Here is a 19,928-nt window from a genome sequence, read left to right as displayed (position 1 = left end):
TCTGCTATCTAACAGACCTGAGACCAGTCTGGGGTGTACTTCAAAAACAGTCTTGGAGGCATTTCAGAGTCAGACGCTTTTCCATACGGTCAAAGCCTGCAGTGCTTCTGGTGACCATAGCTTCTACTTCACTACTGAATTGTGATGACAATGTAGTGGGTGAGGAACCCAAGTTTTATAGCCTTGCCAACGTTCTTTTGTTGCCAGAAGCAACCTGGGCATCCATATTAGCACCTTAATGGGCAAGAGAGCTAAGTTTGCTTATTAATAGAGTTGGGAAGAACCGCAGACCCTCATACTCACCAGTGTGGCTCCTTTGCTGTGCGTTATCATTCAGGATGTTGGACTTTTCTTAGTGATTTATCATTTGCAATAATTGCAAGTGTAGCCACTTTTACCTGGTCTTCAGTTTAGAACAGATGCTCAGCTTAACTCACCCAGCTTCTCATCTCCTAATCAATGGTGGAATAGGAGAGTGGAGCATTAATCGGACTCCAAAATATTACTTTTAGTCTAAAAGACCAATTTTGTCTTTATGGGATGAATTACCTATAAGCTATTGTGAAATCTGAGTTAGCTTGATTTACTATTTTTCAAAAAGTTTTAGGTAATTGTAAATAGCCCTAGAAAGCAATACAACGATGAGTAATAGGTGCTTTTCATACTTAACCTCACAGGTTAAGTGCTGTTTATCTGTCATGTGCATTAAATTAATTATAATTCAGGGGCTAAGGAGCTTTCTTAATGTGTGTTACATAAATAATATTTCATATGCAACGTGAAAGGCTAAGCACCATTCCTTAGCATATGTTTAAGAACAAATCTGCAAAGGCTAGGCAGCCCAACTTAATGTGTGTTATATATAATTCAAAGCCTAACTATTAAAGAATACTCACCAATTATGAATACTCAGACTGTGAACCTCAGCGGCTGAGCTCCAGCAAGTGTACACAGAGAAGACGGGTTATACTGTTGCAGCATTAATTGCAATGATAATGTTCTGTTGATGAAGTGGCAGATATACCTTTGAGCAATAAGTTCACACGAGAAACGACTACAATGATAAACTCTGAACTCTTCAGAGATTTGGTGTCCGCAGATTGGATAAGGAGTTGCAATCACAGCCATCCCTTTATCCCGTCGACTCGATCATGCATAGGTCCCGACCTCAGAGGCCACACCCCCAGCAACACTGGAAGCTGACCTAACAATGGAAATAAACACTGGCAGCCATTGAGGATACCAGATAGCAGGCAAATAATTAGTACAGTAATTGATAATTTAAAGCAAACTCAAAATTTGTTTTCAATAACACAATCAAATAAATTTAAAAAACTTGTAAAATGAAGAATAGTACTGCAGAAATGCATTCAAGAAGACTGTGTGTGTCGGGCAATGTTCTAAGGCTTTATCCTCTTTCTTCACATGCAGGCCCCCACTTAGGTGAATCATGTCATTCCAAACAAGGCAAAGAGGATACAGTTTCATGCTGAGTTTGACACACAGAAATAGTATACAATGGTCCTCAGTCTGAGTCCCCATTTCGCAGTTGTCCCTTACTTGTCTTAAAATGCTTGCCTAGCAGTTCTAAATGATGAGCCCCTGTGCTAAACCTGTGTTCTCAGAGCATGTGAGTAGAAAGAAAAGTAGATTTATCAAATATTTTTGTACAGAAGACAGTGACATATTAAACATACGTCACAACATCCAAACCTATCCTTTTATATTCTGAGTACCTAAAACAAGTCAGAATGAAGGCTCATTGAAATGGAACATCACTTGTGTATCAAATCTTCCAAAAAGTTAACACCACTTCCGTTTGCTCCTTGAGAAATACAAAGAGGTGAGGTAACCAACCAACACTTTGCATGTGATTAAACCTACAGCTTTACCCCAAGAAAGAATACTTGGGGTCTGCTTCATTAACATGTATAATTATGGAAAGATTTTACAAAGAAATAACAACAGAAACACATCCTTCTGAAAATAACACCAGCAGATTCACCACAAAATTAGCATTCATGTAAGACCAAACATGCCTATGAAGGTATCACACATGCCACCAAATTCTTACATTTATTCCAGTAAACTATTAAGATATAAAATTGGTTGAATGTTCATCTGGGCGACTGCTGGAAGACTTTCAACAGCTGCGATCTTGGGAAGAAAAGTCCATCTTTTTTCCTGAAGTAAAAAAGTTCTCGCAAGATAAAGGGAACTCCGTCACTCTTGGGTACAAACAGCAGCTTATTGTTAGTACAAATGTCATTTCTGTCTGCTATGTGCTCCAAACTCCTACACTTTGACTTCATCTTGGCCTAGCATTTTGGTCTCTGTGTCTGATTTTCCTGATCTCCTGGGGCCTCATGTATAACGCCGTGCGTAGAACTCGCACTATAACATGGCGTAAGCACAAAAGCCGAAATGTGCTTACGCACAGAAAAATCCAGATGCAGGAATCTGTGCCAACTTCCACGTTCTTCCGCTACATAAATCCCGATCAGCGTTAAAACTAACGCTCGTGCACGCGCATTATGTAACGCCCAACTCCTCCCCGAATTACGCCTATTTGAATATGCAAATCAATATAAATCGCCCTTAAGCGCAGCCTTCTGTGAAAAGACAATGGGAAAAGCACGGGGAAAATATAAGAATTTCAGCGAATACCAAGTGGAGGCAAAGGAAAAACATACTATTTGTTCAAATAAACCGTGGTATAATCAACAAAATGAAGTTGATCGAGTGACATAGCGTGTTGGAGAAACTTGAAAGCTCACATTCACAAAATCGCACAGTGCCGGAAATAAAAAGAAGTCACATATCAAAGTTGCCGTGAAAAGAAGAGTTGTAAGCCCACTGTCTGAGTGTCATATGAAAGCTTATTAGGGTACAGAGAAAAAAAAAATAGGCACACAGTGGGAAAAAGCACGAAATGTCAACTTTAATCTCGAATTTTCCACTTTAATCACGTAGTTTATTTTGTCATTAAAGTAGAACATCATAAACGTCATCTTAAAATCGTTTAATTAACCAGTTTCTCAAATCACATCGTAATTAAAGTAGCACGTTAAATGCTTTGTTTTGTATTTGATCTTCTACTCGTATGTGATCTATGTGTGTGAATCACTACTTGCTTCTTAAACCGGCTCTCTTCCTCCAACTGGACACAGAGTCCATTACATTTGTGATATTACAGCTCTCTGAATAACTAAAATACTGAGATGTATTTTTCATGATGATAGGAGTTAAAGTACATTACTAAACATGTGTTTCACTTCGATGAAATAATTGATTGCAGCAGTACTCGGGGGCGGCTCTAGGCTTGTGGTGGCACTGGGCAGAGGAAGAATCGGTGGCTCCTTCACCCGCCCGTCAGTAAGGCAGCTTATGCACGGTGGATGGCTGCATAGCCGCCTCGTGCTAATGACACAAGCATTTAACTTTTGCCGAAATTTGTCGCTGCGTTTTTAGCTGTGTTGTTATTTTCTCTTTCTGTTTTATATTCAATATATATTGGCGTAGCCGTCACTGCAGTCAGTGCTTTTCTTTCCCCAAGTAACCGATCGCCACACAATCAGCTCTGTAATAGAAGTTAAGCCATCTGTAAGCTTAGCGCCGATTCTTCAAAACGTTTAAAGAACATTGAAATATCTTCGTAGTACATGTTTAATTATTCTATCCTTAACGACACTCCCAGTGAAGAATATAGATTATTTAAATGAAGTTAAAATTTTATCTGTATAATTTAATAAACATATTTTACTGAATTTCACCTTATAAATGATATCGTTTCTGTTTCTGAACCGCGAGGTCCGTACAGGAAAGGCTTTAAAACGTTTTGCCGTGGCTGAGACAGCGTGTCCTTGAAGCTGTATACCGATAATTCTCTTTCCGATCAGCTGCTGCTGTGATTCACACTCAGATACAGTGATATAAATACTCTGAGTGGTGCAGTGAGAGTGATATGGAAAAAGATGATCCGCTGTGGCAACTCCTAACGGGAGGAGCTGAAAGAAGAAGAAGAAGAAGAAGAAAAAGAAGTGAGAGTAACAACGCTAAAGCAGTTATGGTATTTGGAATACTATGGCTGTTCCCTGGACTATTATATTGTGACAAGTTAATTACAATCAGATGCATTACACTAATAAACAATATGCAGTTAGTTTCGGTGTATTTATAAAGCCGCGTCAGGAAGATAAGGTGTAACCACACAGGAACAGTAGCACTGCTTTGACGCTGGGTGCCGCCAGTCTGCAAAACCGAGCGGAGAACTTGCGTACGACAAGGCATGAGGTACCGTGGAAAAGTGCGTGGCTTTACGCCAAGTGTAAGTTTTATACATCGCGATTTGAACGTGGAAAAGTTCTTACGCAACATTTCTGTGCGTACGCACCGTTTATACATGAGGCCCCTGGTTTTGACTTGGGTTACATTTTAAGGTTTTGGTCCATCTTCTGATCCCTGCTTCCCATCTTCAGAAGTCTGGATTTTAAAAAGCAAAGGGGCTTTGTCTATGCTTCATCCCAGCTGTTCTGCAGCTTTTTGGTCTGGCAACATATTTTTGTTCTCTACCTTAGTTTCTCTATGGCAGGGCTACCAGGTTGTCTCCAAAGCACTCATTGGCATGGCCTTTTCTAATAATAATAATTCTTTGCATTTATATAGCACTTTTCTCATTACTTAAAGCACTTAGCAATTGCAGGTTAAGGGCCTTACTCAAGGGCCCAACAGAGCAGAGTCCTTTTTAGCATTTACGGGATTCGAACGAGCAACCTGCCGATTGCCAGTGCAGATCCCTAGCCTCAGAGCCACCACTCCGCCTGTGTATTTTATTAATATGAATATAAAGTACATCACCCCATGACCCTGTAGTTAGGATATAGCGGGATGGATAATGGATGGATGGATGGATAAAGTACATCACTGTGCCCAGTCCTTTCTGGGATAGGCTTCAGCATCCCCTGAGTTATGATCAGGATATGTGTGTTTAGAAAAAGGATGGATGGATGTTTCCAGCATGTACCCCTCAGTTTACCTCAGCTTGTTTTCAAAGGATAAGCTAAATCTGCTTTGTCACGCAGTCGTCACTTATTACAGATAATTAAACTTTGCTCTATGCAAGCATCACATGGGGAACAGTGAATTTCAACAACCCTCATTAAAGTACTGAATTATTCATTTCTGAAAAAAAATTAGCTATAATCCCACTTGTTTAATGTGCAGAATGTATTTAATACAGAATTACAGTCAGGGAAATGGACACAACTATCACAGAAAAGTATCAGATAATGAGAATGATGGATGTCTAGTCATTAAAGGATGTGCTCGCAGGTTTTGAAGCTGTTTTCTGCATTACATAAAGTGCTAAAAGCTTCCTATCTGCAATGGTTAATGTAATAAAAGGTGGAGGCTACTCTTTATAATGCTTTGATTTATTGACTGCAGAGCAATTCAACACTCTGTGAATGACTTTCCATTATCTGTTCATTTAGTTTCTACTCTTCTCATCCAAATCTGAAAGATAAGGAGTCCAATTTGACCCCAGAAACAAAGGGGGCATGGCAGTAGCCCAATATTACAGGGTACTCGTGCAAAAAGCCACATGCACACTGGCATTTTGGGCATGAATACTGAGTTCACGATACTGTGTGTAATCTTTCTGTAATGTAAAAATGACCATATCTAACTAAAATGAAACCTGCTACTTTTTCCCTAGATCTGGTGCCAACAAAACTAGTAAAAAAGTGCAATGGATGTTCTTGTAACACCTATTGTTAGCATTATCAACAACTCATTTCTGCAGAGCGCAGTACCTGATGCACTAAAAGTCAGTCATCAAATCTTTACTTAAAAAGTCAGACCTAGACCCACGCATACTTAATAATTATAGACCCATATAAAATGTACTCTTCTTCTTCTTCTTCTTCTTTCAGCTGCTCCCGTTAGGGGTCGCCACAGCGAATCATCTTCTTCCATATTGAATTGTCTTCTGCATCTTGCTCTGTTATACCCATCGCCTGCATTTCCTCTCTCAGTACATCCATTAACCTCCTTGTTGTGATGTGAGATTTTGCATATAACTTGATAAATGTTTTGTATGTCTTTATTTATAATTTAGGCAAACCAATGTAATTTAGTGGTACCTTGGTGAGAGGCATTCTTGTTTATCCCCCCCATGTTTACGACTTTTCTTTGTAATTTTATGACAGGATTTGGGGGATGTGTCTTAAACCAGTTTGATGAGCATTTCTTTGCTAAAGTCTTTTCCCCCATCCCCCACACAAAGCCAGATTAGTGTAATATATGGTCTTGGGGGGGCAGGAAATAAGATGTTCTATTTCACCCATTGGTCTAAGGTATGGCAGTTTGGAATTGGCTTGTCTCAGAGGCCTTCAAGTACCATGATGTCCTATTGGTTCTAGGAATTGGAGAGAACTTATAAATTTGCTTGCTCAACCACATTCTCTCTGACTGACCCACATATGATGAAGAAGCATCTCTCTCTCTAACCAACATATGATGATAGAAGCATCTCTCTTGCTAACCTGTGATGATGAAGACAACACAATGAAGAGCACAGCTCAGCAGCCATATTGAACAGACATGTGGCTGAAAGCTGAGCACCAACGATGCCTTAACTAGAGACATTTTAAGTAACTGCAAGTCTGTGTGCCACCTGAATTACACATCACCATTTGATCAGGTTGTATGGTTGCCAATATTCAAATGTACTTTGCATTTTGTTATTATTTATGAATATTATCAGTAATACATTATTTTATGTGTAACTTAACTCCTGCTTGTCTTTTTACTACATCTAATTGCCTGAGGTTATAGATATAGAAGGGAAGGTGGGGATAAGTTATATACAGTGGTAAGTCTGTGAGATTAGGCATTCTAAGGCTACATATTAATAATACAATAGGGGAAAGTAGAGCAATATATATTACTCTACCAAGATAAAACATTCCTCTTAGGCCTTCCTCTTTTCCTCTTGCCTGGCAGCTTGAAAAAACTTGAAAAAGTAGTCGCCAATCAGCTTCAGACACACCTTACATGTCACAATTTATTTGAGAAATTTCTGGTCATTGAATAGAAATGGCACTAGCGCTTGTTGTAAACATCATTCTAGTATCCTCTGATGAAGGAAATTCCACTGTAATTATGTTGTTAGACTTAAGCGCATCATTTGACACCCTTGACTATTCTATTTTACTACACAAACTGGAAAATACCATTGGGCTCATAGGTAATGTTCTTGCCTGGTTTAATTCTTATTTATCAATTCCAGTACATACAGAAATGTTCTGACAGTACTCCATCATTATACACAGAAGAGAGATATGGTGTCCCACAAGGCTCAGTGCTGGGACCTTTACTGTTTTCACTTTACATGCTTCCGCTGGGATCTACCATTAGAAAACATCATGTTAATGTTCACTCCTATGCAGATGACACCCAGTTATACCTTTCTTTTAGACCAATTGACATTTCTCCGATGTTTTACTTAATTAGACATGTTAGTGAATTAACGGAGTAGACGGATGAGAACTACTTGTCTTTAACCACCGATTAAAACAGAGATGCTTATTAATGGAGGGAATGACGTTGATTGCAGCAATATTTTGTCATCATTTAACTCAGCTGGAATCAGCATTAGTTTTGCTAAATCAGCCCACAATCTAGGAGTTATCATATCATTTAAAGCGTACATTACAACATTGTCCAGAATATATTTCTTTTTCTAAATATGTGGGATACTGAGAAATTAATTTATGTATTTGTTTCTAGTAGGATTGACTACTGCAATGTGGTGTTCACTGGATGTTCATAAAGTTCTGAATACATTTTTCACATAATCCAAAATGCTGCTGCAAGAATTAATACAAGAACAAGAAAATATGAAACATAACTCCAGTTCTTAAATCCTTACACTGGCTCCCGATTAGATTTAGGGCTGATTTCAAAATCCTCCTTTTAACATATAAAGACTTAAATGGCCAAGGTCTGGCTTACTTATCTGAACTTATCATTTCTTATAAATCACAGCGTGCATTAAAATCTCAAGATGCAAGTCTGCTTATAATTCCAAGAATTAACAAAATAACAGTGGGAGGGCCCCAAAGCTGTAGAATGACATTCCTGTTACTATAAGAGATGCCCTTTCAGTCTCAGCTTGTAAACTCACAACTTCAGTTTAGCATACCCTGACTAGAGCTGCCGATTAGCTGTACATACAGAATCTCTGTTGTTAGTCATTAACACTAACACATAATTAAAATGATAATAATAATTTGTTATTAACCCTCACCTATTCTGTTTCTCTTCGCGGTACTCAAATGTGGCACTTGCTGCCACTGCCCTATTGCCAAGTTGTTTGTCTGCCTAAGGAAAAGTCATCTCTGATGGAGGAGTGCTGGAATCATCGGGTAGACGGGTCCTTTCATAAGACTGGACGGCCCAGCACCAACTCAGTTGTGAAATGGCCAGAAGGGGGGAGGCAGCTTGTTGGCCGAGGTCTGCAGGACTCTGAACAAATCGGAATCCAACTCAGGAATACAACACAACAGTAGAAACTGCAAGGCAAAATGCAAGAATAGACGATACCAATCACTAAGTACAGAAGTATCACATATGAGGATACTGACTTGTTTAAATACGTCAAAAACAAAGCAGGAGCCAATTAATATAAATGACAAAAACAACAATATCTGTCCATTAATTAATTGTAGAAGCAGCACCAGATTGTAGAAAAGGAGTCAGACAAGCCAGACAAAGTAGGTGGAGAAGATCGAGATGGCATTCAGCAGGTTGTTGCACTAACTCAGGTTATTTAGTCTTTGTGTATATATATATATATATATATATATATATATATATATATATATATATATATATATATATATATATATATATATATATATATATATAGTATATATATATATATATATATGTGTGTGTGTGTGTGTGTGTATATATGTATAATTTTACCCAGCAGTATAATTCCAGTAAAAATTAAAGAACATTGATATGATTTTGTTGCTTTCTCATATAAATCTAAGTTAAGGTAAATCACCGCCTTCCTCGTCTGAACCCGTGTTGGTTGCTCACTAACAGTCCTGTTCAAGACTGCTGATCTTTACCTTAATAATTCCTTCCATTAATTTGCCTGTGATGCGCATTAAGCTTACTGGCCTATAGTTACTTGGATCAGCCCGATAACTTTTTTTCTAACGGTATAATATTTGGTTTTATTTGAAGTAACCTTTTAAAAATACATGACAAAGATTTATATTTATGCTCATCTTTAATCACTCAAGGATAAATGTTATCTGGTCTTGGTAATCTGTTATATCTCAGCCTATTTAATCCAAGAAGCACTTTGCTCCCTACAAATTCCAAATCCCTGAATACCCCCTTAGTAATCCTCGTTACTTTTAGGAGGTTATCGACATTACATATTGTAAACGAGAGACAAAGACCAAGGAAAATGGTTGGGGTAGCCACCTCATATACTTGAATAAAAAGGTTCTCATTTTTGAGCAACAGAGTAATCTTAGCAGACTGAGTCCACAACTGAACTTGTGAAATGCAAAATGTGGTGGCTTTATATACGGTAGTCAGGAGGCGTGTTTTGAGGGGTGGAGTCAGGAGTGAGGTCAAAAACTGGAGCAGGGTGTGAAGTCAGGCAGGATTTCCTTCCGTATCCCATTGATGGCTTCCCACGCGCACGTGTTTAAAAATATATAAACTTCAATAAGGTGTCAGATCAGAGCATTTGTGATTTCACTGTCTGTCCTACTCACCTTTACTGTTCCTAATACTCTTCGTCTCCTCCTTAAACTGTTTTTTACTACTAAAATATTGAAAGAATCTCTTTGGGTCATCTTTCATTTTTTTCCACAATATTTCTCTCGATCTGCCTTTTAGTTTTTCTAATATGCTTTTTAACCATCACTCTCATACAGTTAGCGATGGAGTTATGAATCTTATATTCCTTATGTTGCTGTTTCTCTGTTGTAACTTTTAATTTATCCAGCATCTTAATCCCTGTGGCAATCACTTACTGCCAGGAAATGGAGAATGTTACATGCCTGGCAACACTTTAATGTGAGCAAAGGATGGGTGAAAATGACACAGAAATGGAGTGAGCAATGAACAGTAAAGTAAGTGATTAACGCCACCCCAAAAGTGATAACGCGTATGGCTGACAGCTGGATTGGTAATGTTCTAAAAATGGTGTACACTTTTATGTTAATTGGAAAGCCATACTATTTGCAAAAATCAAAGTCTGCAAAATGTCATCAAACTCAGCATGTTTTGGACCAAGAAGTGGCTGAATGTTCAAAAGGTCTTATGCAAACTGATAGTTATGGATCTTTAAGTCATCGTGTACATTTTGTCTCCAATAGGAGTATGAGCCCACTATATTCTACCCCAAGCGCAGCCAGAACATGCTTTATCAAGACTTCACAACGCAGTGTGAGAAGATGGACATTCCCTTTTTGTCCTACCTGCCCACTGAGGTGAGTGTCACCTTGTCGCATCTGCTGCACTGAATGGCAACTTTATTGTCGTAACCCTTTCTGTGTGCTCTCATAGGTGCAGCTCATTAACGATGCCTACAACGCAGTTATCGATGCTGTCTTGGGTATGGATGGAGTCCAAGGGGATGGTAAAGAACCTTATGCGAGCATACTGGCCACACTGAAGCAGGTCAAAATCCCCATTGCCAGCATTGATGTACCATCAGGTAGACAGTATGAGCAAATCTACAAATGACTCTGGCATGTCAAAGTAGCAGGGAGCTCCCCCAGTAACTGCTTTTCTTCTCATCTTTTTATCATTCATGTGCAGGTTGGGATCCTGAAAGCGGCAACCAGGATGGGATAAGTCCAGATGTGTTAATCTCTTTAATGGCACCCAAAAAATGCGCCGCAAACTTTGCTGGAAAACACTACCTGGCTGGTAGATTTCTACCATATGACATCCAAAAAAAGTTTGAGCTCAACTTGCCCGATTTCCCGGGAACAGAGCACCTACTGCAGCTCTGAGGAAGGCAACAGATGCGCACAGATGGACCTCTGGTTAAGATTACCTTTAGACGAGAGCCAGGCTCTTGTGTTGTTTACATTTTGTAGCAGCTGTAGCATTTTAGGCTTTGAGTGAAGTTTGCCCAAGTGAGTTGGATTCCTAGCTTCTTCCTGGTCTGCAAGGTGCGGCTGAACAGCAGCAGATAAAGTGGGGAGGAAAATCTTCCTTTGGCAGTTTGGGGCCAATGCAGGGCAAAATAGGCCCGCTGAAGCATTTCTCCTTTTAATTTCTGCCAGCTTGGCATTTGGCCTGAAGTTTCGAATGGCATTCCCTTTAACAAGTTAAATGGGTATTTTAAAAATAAGGAGGGATATTGAGAGGGTAGAAAAGATTATTTTCTGCTGATCAGATGTGAGCATAAAATTAAAACAGATAGTTACATTCAGCGAGAAAGGAGGGAGGGAGTGGGGTGGGGAAGAGCTCATAAAGCTATAGCTTGTTTTCCTCAGGTACTTCGTTCTACCAAACGTGTGAGAGAAATGCATTCTAAGCTTCCACTCGAGTTCGTGTTGGAGCGTTGAGTTTGATGCTACCATACACATCCGTGAGAAGCTTCAAAAAAGTCAGTAGAACCCCGGCACACACACACATGAAACTATCACCCATCATTCACCATCAAGTGCAGATGTTCAGAAGGTCATGATGTTCCTGTATCTGTGGAGAACATTACAGGATTTGACTTAGGAGCTAAGTTCCTAATTTCAGAGAAAGCTTTGTCAGAGTCACTTCCAACATGCGTATAATCCTTTTTTTGGGTCATAAACACATACAGGTATCCCAGGGTGGAGAAAGATATGTGCCCTAGCGGCCATTGTAGGTGTGAAGAGAAACCTTCATTTGGGACAGAAAAAAAATATTATTCTTGTCAAGTTCTCAAGCATGTTAGGCATATCCCCTCATTTAGCTATAATTTAACCATGGTGACACTTGCTGGGGTGCAGCTCAGCAGCAGCATGCAGATACATTCTCTTTACTTGTTAATTTTATTCTCTTTGTAATGAATGTGTTTTCCAATTACAGTGTTTGGGCTTTGTGAAAAATAGACATTTCTTTATGTTTATCTGTTTTGCTTTCTTTATTCACATCTTTTTATAACTACTTTGCTTTTTTTATCCTATTGTGATGGTGCGGGTTGGCTCCATCAGGGAGGTTTTCGACGTGAACACCTTGATAGTTATAGATCAAGATGAGCCGGGCAAATGAGAACACAAACATCCAGCCAAAGCAATGAAAAAAAAATCAAATAGTGTTCAAAAAGTGCAGTACATGAAATGAATCTTCCATACATAAATAATCCATAAAATCGGTGAACTGTGGGAGGTGAAATATATCCAGTACAAAAATATTCCATTAAAAGCAGGTTAAAATCCAGCAGGAAACAATCATCTAAAATCTTATGAGTCCTGGTGCATCACGACATCTGCCTGGCCTACTCAGCCCTTTGATCCTGGTCTGTGCCCCCTGTCGCCAGTCCCCTGACATTCCGCTGGGCGCCTCTGAGCCCAATTCCCTCCGACTCCTGCTGCCATCCCTGGCCCTGAGTGGGAGTCCTCCTGGAATATATTTGGCCGCTCCTGCTCCCTGGCTGTTCAGGAGGAGCTGCTCTCGGCCCCGTCTTGAGAGCCGGCCACACACTCCATCCCCTGGGCTCACATTCCTGTCTGCCTACTTCTGCCCAGTTACACCGTCTCGCTCTCTCGCTCCTGCCCTTCTTACTTTAACCTCCAATCTGTTTCTCTCTCTTTCCTGTCTTTGTCTCTCCCTTCTTGTCCCATGCACGATCCTTTTACCTTATTTGATTGGGTACAGATGCGAACCTTCGCCCACACCGTGGTGTGAATGTGGCACCTGACTGATCTGATCGCTTTTGCACACACGATTGGCCAAGCTACTGTAATCAGTCCTGGAGTGGCGCAATCTTGCACAGACCTGCTCCCATTCTGAGCGAGATTATTTGTTTAAAATCCGCACAGCAGCATGGACCACTTATCACGCATATTCTGAGTAACTTTGTATTAACTATCAGCATTAATGCCCAGCGCTCTGAACAGTGTTGCACCGAAGAGCATCCCACTAAATCACTAAATGCACCATGTAAGAGAGAATCTTGCAAAAAGAAAAAAGGTTAAGAACCCAGAATGAATTTAAATAAATTCTTAAGATAGAAGATTAAAATACATGAGATACTGGGGAGAGCAAGAAGTAAATTCAAACAAAATGAAGAAGCAGCACTGGAGAAAATGCAAAGGAACGAAAGCTGAGGAGCCAAGAAAACAGAAGAGAGCATAGCAAAGACAAAGGGATCGAGTGAAAGTAACAAGGCACATGGGATGACGACGAACAGATGTCTTATAAATATATTACTTATTCCCGACCTTGACTTTATGCTGTTTGAGCAGGTCTATGACTTGCGTCACCTTTCCAAAACCCAAAGGAAAGCGTCTGTAAATAGCATAGCGGCTGATACAATTCCTTCTCGAGACCACAAGAAGTATAAAAGGAGATGGAAGCTGCTATTTTAAGGAAAGCTTATTAAACTTTGCCCATCTAGCAGACCGCTCACCTAACCGCCGAATCTCTATAAAGACGTCACAACCAACAAAGTCTACTGGACGTGCTTTTTATGGTGGCATTAAAATTTAATTATGAAATGTTTCAACCCTGACACACCACAAGGTTCTCTCAGTAGGATAAAAATGCAATGAGTCATTTTGTGTGCCCTGTAAAGCCACAATACTGAAGGCCTGGAGATCTGAAGACTTTAAGTTTGTTTACCTTAATTAGCTGCGATGGCGAGCGTGTATGTAGTGCGATGGATATGACGGAAGGGAATGAGATGGGCAAAGATTGATACAAATAATAAATACAATTCATTTCCAGCAATCATTCCTTAACAAAAGACCTTGTAATGAACATTTCTCTCTGGCACTCTCTTCTTATTAGGTTATAGCGAGTAGCTGCCAAGTATCAAAATCTCAGCGTTATAATAGAATGGTAAAAAGTGTCACGCAATGGAAGGTGTGATTCATTTATATTATTTGCAAGAATGAGATTTTGATCATTTTTCAGGCCATGATTTACAATCATCCTGTTTTGCGTCATCTAATACAGTAGGTATTTCAAGCATTTTACAGACCAAAAAAGAGCATGAGCAGAAGAAAAATACTATTTTCCAAAACAAGAGAACCATTTTCCATTCTTACTTTTTCCACTTTTACTGTACGGTCGCAGGAACAGCAGTAATGAAGCAGTCAGCACTGGATACACGAGTAGTCTATTTGGGGCAGTGCCAGTGCTTGGATATTTTTGCACCCTAGGCCAAGCTTATTAGTGCGCCAACCAACTGTTTGGTAGCTAACCCATGCGACTGCCTTCCCCCTCCCTTTATGATCTGCGTAATTCACCTTAATGGTGGCACTGGCCCTGACTGGAGGACATGTTGGCCTACATGCAAATTAACTCTTATCCTAACTCAGAGATGTCAATTCTCCTAACAACTTGGCTTCAGAGTGTGATTTGAAACTCGAATTCTTGAAGGAAGAAGCACAAAGGAAAGCCTAAAATGTTACTGGGAATGTCCCCTCCCTCCCCAAATGCTACAAATAAATTAAAGAGGAACATAACAAATATTTGATACATTCAGTCATTCTACAACTCTGAATATTTTGTAATTGAATCTGCACTACTGCCGGTGTCCGTGTCCAGTCTCCGTGAGACACAGCTACTTTGCTATGTAATGATGAGTGGAACGGGTAAGTTTCCATTGACATAAAGTTTAATTTTGTAGACAGGTTTGCTATTGCAAAATTTGAAACTTACTGAGAAAGAGTAGTTGGGAGCTTTAAAGGGATGTTAGGTGGTGGAAAACAAGGAAATATTGCTTCCTAAGGCCTTGTACACACTTCGTGTTTTTTCTGCAGCTGTGTCAAGCATGTGTGACCGGCCTCGCTGTTGTTACAGGGTGCAGCCACAGCGGTAAGGTGCCGGCCAAGAGCACTAAAGGAGCAAGCAGCAGTCCTGACCTTACTTCATTTTATTCTAATTTGGCCAGAGGTGTGTAACTGCTTCAGTCTCTGCCTACATCAACATGACGATCAGTTACACAATGCTACATGACAATTAAATTTGCTCAACAATAACGTAGACACATTTTCATTGGTTAAACAATAGTATTGTTGCTAAATATCAAGAAGTATGTACTGTATACTATACCACTGTATGCTGATAAGAGACCAATGGCCCCAGAGCATGTTATCTTCAAACCAAGCAAATACAAACATTTTCTAATGAAACGGACATTTTCATTATCTCAGTGCTCTATGTGTTGTGACTTGGGTGTCCCACAAGGAAAGAAATCCCAAAAATACTTTCAAAAGTTGCCCTCTAGGAGGAGAATACCATCAAAACACTGACTAGAATCACAAAGGACCTTGAATAATCTTTATATATTTATAAACAAAGACACTCTTTATGCCGAGAACCTCCTTAATGCACAAAGGAATTGCCTGAGAAGGCAAGACAATCCACAGCAACCAAAGTCCAAATACAGAATCCAAAGGTGAAGTCAAAAACAGAGCACAGGTTAGAAAATCCAGAAAATGATGAAAAGCAATAAGATCCAGTAAAACACAAATAACCCTCCACTCTCTAGTGCGTTCAAAATGAACCGTCAGGAACTACAGAATTGCCTCCCAATATAAAGGGTGGTGGGCGGTTCCTGGTGGTGATTGGCAGGTGACCACACCCCTTAAAGACAACCCACAAAACACATTGGATATAATCAAATATACACAAAGAATAATGTACATAATAAACAAAAGAAACATTAATATAAAAATCATATATAGAGATAGATAGATAGATAGATAGATAGATAGATAGATAGATAGATAGATAGATAGATAGATAGATAGATAGATAGATAGATAGATCTTTATTGTCATTGACACTTTTACAAAGGAACAACAAATTTGAATCCCAGCCAGGGAGAAGTGCTGGCTGAAACATGACAGAATGTTGATGAGTTACCAGTCAAAGCATTTTGATCTTCAAAGCAGGTGAGTCATTTGCAAGACAAGTAAATATCTACGCCTTGCAGTCAGTTATCACCAATAACCTTTAACAGAATTATTCAGGAAATTTGCCTTTTCACTTTTCATGCCAGTCTCAAACACAGGGTGCCTATCGCCCCTTCATCTATTGGCTTTTACACTTAATTATAATAATAAACTAAGGTGCTCCGCCCCCTGCCTGCTTCGTCGCCCACCCCCGGGTTTGGTTTACCAGATATACAATTTAAAGAGATTGTTATTTTCATGGGAATTGTTACATATGCATTACTTTCACTTTTACTTTAAAACTTTTGTCCTTTATTTCCGGCCACAGGCGTGGTTAAATCTCTTTCTCGCAGGACATATACTGCAACGCTGCTCGCGTTGTGAAGGGGGGCTGAACACACGCTAAGGAGTTGCAGTCGGATCATCTGCTGGCGAGCTGCATTTTCTCCTTGTCACGCTACGGATTGATCATTTCAAAGCCTGTACAGCAGCTGACATTTTGCCACTTTGCATCTCTGCCGCTTGCATTGTGAGTGGAGGAGGTAGGGGGAAGGACGAGGGGCTGAACACACGCTAAACAGAAGCGGTCGGATCATCTGCTGGCTTCCTGCTGTTGCTGCTGCCAAGCTGTGTATTCTGCCTGTCGCTTGTTGTTGTTTTAAGAGTTGGGAGCACATGATGTCTGTCTGCCAAAAGCATTCCAACAAATGCTAGGTTAGATGTCAGTGAACTTGCTTTAAATGTTTTCTCAGTGCCTTGTCTCGTGTGACGTTAAAGTGTCTCTCACGGGACGTCAAATTGCAATCTCTTGGCACCAAGTCTCATGTTTAAGGTCCCCGCAAAACACTCCGTGGCCAATCTCTTTCATCTCGCGGGTCTTTAAAGTGTCTTCCGAGAAGATCACGTCTTGTCTCCCTGATCTCCCTTCCACCAAGATTTTATTTTTTATAATAGAAAGATAATAATAATCTTTACATTTATGTAGCACTTTTGTTGCTATTCAAAGCACTTTGGTGAGTGGGGAGCCACTTCAACCGCCACCTCCTGGATGATGTGACAGCAGCCATTTTTTGCGCCAATGGGCTCACCACACGTTAGCTTTCAGTTAGTGAAGTGTTGAGAAAGAGATGGACAGTTAGCGACAGGAGACGATTAGCTGGCCAAAATGACTAAGCTGTGGTGGGCACTTAAGCCAGGACTTTGGGAAGCACCCTGCTCTTTATGGAGGATGCCCAGGGATCTTTTATGACCACAGAGAGTCAAGACCTCGGTTTTATGTCTCTCCTAAAGGAAGGTTGCCATTTTTATAGCACAGTCTCCCTGTCACTGCACTGGGGCATTAGGATTCAGATTCAGACCACTGGGTCAGTGCCCCCTGCTGGTCTCACCAACACCTCTTCTAGCGGCAACCCAAGCTTTTCCAAGGTGGTCTTCCATCCAAGTATTGGCTGGGCCTGAACATGCTTAGCTCCATAAGACACAAAAACAAACTATCATGCACATTTTATGTGTTCTCCTCAGAAAGACTCACTGAAGGCCACCTCTGCCATTCCCTGTCTGTTACGTACCACCTGCCATATACCAGCTGAGTATTTGTAGTTCACTATGTAACAGGCATACGTATGTGTAATTAGTGCATAAAAACACTTCCAGACAGGAAATAAAAGATTTTTTTTCTTGTTTCAATGCATGCATTTCTCTGGAACTAAACACAATGTAGTCTGCAAACTTTGTTTTGCAAATTGAAACACTGAGTTTCTCTGCAAATTCAATTTCTCACATTACTTGTGTTAAGTTACAGCATTTTCTCCACACTTGTCTTTGTGAGTTTGCGGTTGTCCTGTGGAGACTCTTATGCCTGTTTCATTTCCCAGCATCACCAGTTTTTACTTATATTCTCAGCCTTGATCAATGTCTTCACGTTGTTCAAGAGGATATGTCTGTGATTTGATATAATGTGTGCACTCACTGAGCAAACACTGCACTCATACTGGGTTAGGACTCTTTTAGCTCTCAAAACAGCTTCCGTTCTTCATGGCATTGATTCCACAAGATGTTAGAAACATTCCTTTAAGATCCTGGTCCATGCTGATGTGATTGTCTCACGCAGTTTCTGCACATAGACTATATTGTCAAAGGTATTGGGACCCCCCCCTCCAAACCATGGCCACAGGTGTATAAATTCAAGCACCTGGGCATGCAGACTGAAAGCATGGGTCACTCTCAGGAGCTCTGTGAATTCAAGCTTGGCACTGTGATAGGATGCCACCTGTGCAATAAGTCCATTTGTGACACTTCCTTGCCACTAAATATTAAACGGTCAGCTGTTAGAGGTATTATAACAAAGTGGAAGCAACTCAGCCACAAAGTGGTTGGCCACATAAAATCACAGAGTGGGGACAGCACATGCTGAGGTGTACGGAAGTCGCCAACTTTCTGCAGAGTCAATAGCTACAGACCTCCAAAAGCTCAAGAGCAGTGCAGCATAGTGAGAGCTCCATGGAATGGGTCTCCATGGCCGAGCAACTGCATCCAAGCCTTACATCACCAAGTGCAATGCAAAGTGTCGGATGTAGTGGAAGAAAGCCCACCGCCCGTCACTGGACTCTAGAGCAGTGCAGATGTGTCCTCTGGAGTGATGAATCTGACAATGCGATGGACGAGTCTGGGTTTGGCATTTGCCAAGAGAGCGGTACTTGCCTGACTGCATTGTGCCAAGTGTAAAGTTTGGTGGAGGGGAGATTATGGTGTGGGGTTGTTTTTCTTGGGTTGGGCTTGGCCCCTTTGTTCCAGTGAAAGGAACTCTTAATGCTTCAGAATACAAAGCCATTATGGACAATTTCATGCTCCCATCTTTGTAGGAATGGTTTGGAGATGGCAACATGACTGTGCACAAACCAGTGCACAAAGCAAGGTCTATAAAGAAATGGATGAGCGAGTTTGGTGTGGAGGAACTTGACTGGCCTGCACAGAGCCCTGACCTCAACCTGATAGAACACTTTTGGGATGAATTAGAGCAGGAACTGTGAGCGAGCCAGACCTTCTCATCCAACATCAGTGCCTGACTTCATAAATGCTCTCCTGGAAGAATGGTCAGAAATTCCCATAAACACACTCCTGCACCTTGTGGAAAGCCTTCCCAGATGAGTTGAAGCTCACAGTTACAGCTGCAAAAAGTGGGCTAACACCAAATTAAAGCCTATGTATTAAGAATGAGATGTCATTAAAGTTCAGTGAGTGTAAAGACAGGCATGAGGTGCTCGAGTTTATACATCAGTGGCCATGGAAGTGATTGGAATACCTGAATTCAATGATTTGGAGGGGGTCCCAATACTTTTGGCAATAAAGTGCAGCTGTACATTCGTGTTGTGAATCTTCCATTCTGCCTCATCCCAAAGGTATTCTGTTGGATTCAGTTCCAGTGACTGAGAATTCCACCAAAGAACACTGAACTCCTTGTCATGTTCATGAAACCAATTGAAGATGACTTTTACTTTAAATTTTCATGCTGGAAGTAACCATGTGAAGATAAATCAAATTGAACACAATGAAGAGATGCAAATTATCAGCAGTACTCAAATAAGCCGTGGCATTCAAGTGATGACTGATTGATTTCAATGGGCCCAAAGTGTGCTAAGAAAACATTCCACACACCATTACACTGCCATCACCAGCATGGACTGTTGACACATGGCATGACAGTGTTGCTGTCATATATATGCCTGCCTAAATAAGTCACCCTCGCTTTGCTCTTACTTTTTTACCGTTCATTTAATC

The 19,928-nt window shown here is 40.5% G+C and overlaps 1 protein-coding gene across 1 annotated transcript in view; it reads left to right on the top strand.

Moving 5' to 3' along the window:
- yjefn3 (YjeF N-terminal domain containing 3) overlaps positions 1–12,154 on the top strand; it is a 60,084-nt gene extending 47,930 nt beyond the window's left edge. Inside the window, exons 4-6 of the mRNA XM_039766670.1 lie at positions 10,413–10,526; positions 10,603–10,753; positions 10,858–12,154. Of these exons, the coding sequence (XP_039622604.1) occupies positions 10,413–10,526; positions 10,603–10,753; positions 10,858–11,054 (462 nt within the window). The 3' untranslated portion in view covers positions 11,055–12,154. The remainder of the gene's footprint in view (positions 1–10,412; positions 10,527–10,602; positions 10,754–10,857) is intronic.
- Positions 12,155–19,928: the final 7,774 nt, after the last annotated feature.

The sequence above is a fragment of the Polypterus senegalus genome, chromosome 10 (assembly GCF_016835505.1).
Source record: "Polypterus senegalus isolate Bchr_013 chromosome 10, ASM1683550v1, whole genome shotgun sequence".
NCBI classification, from domain to species: Eukaryota; Metazoa; Chordata; class Cladistia; order Polypteriformes; family Polypteridae; genus Polypterus; species Polypterus senegalus.
The sequence above is the reverse complement of the archived record's forward strand: the minus strand, read 5'-3'. Positions and strand labels throughout refer to the sequence as shown.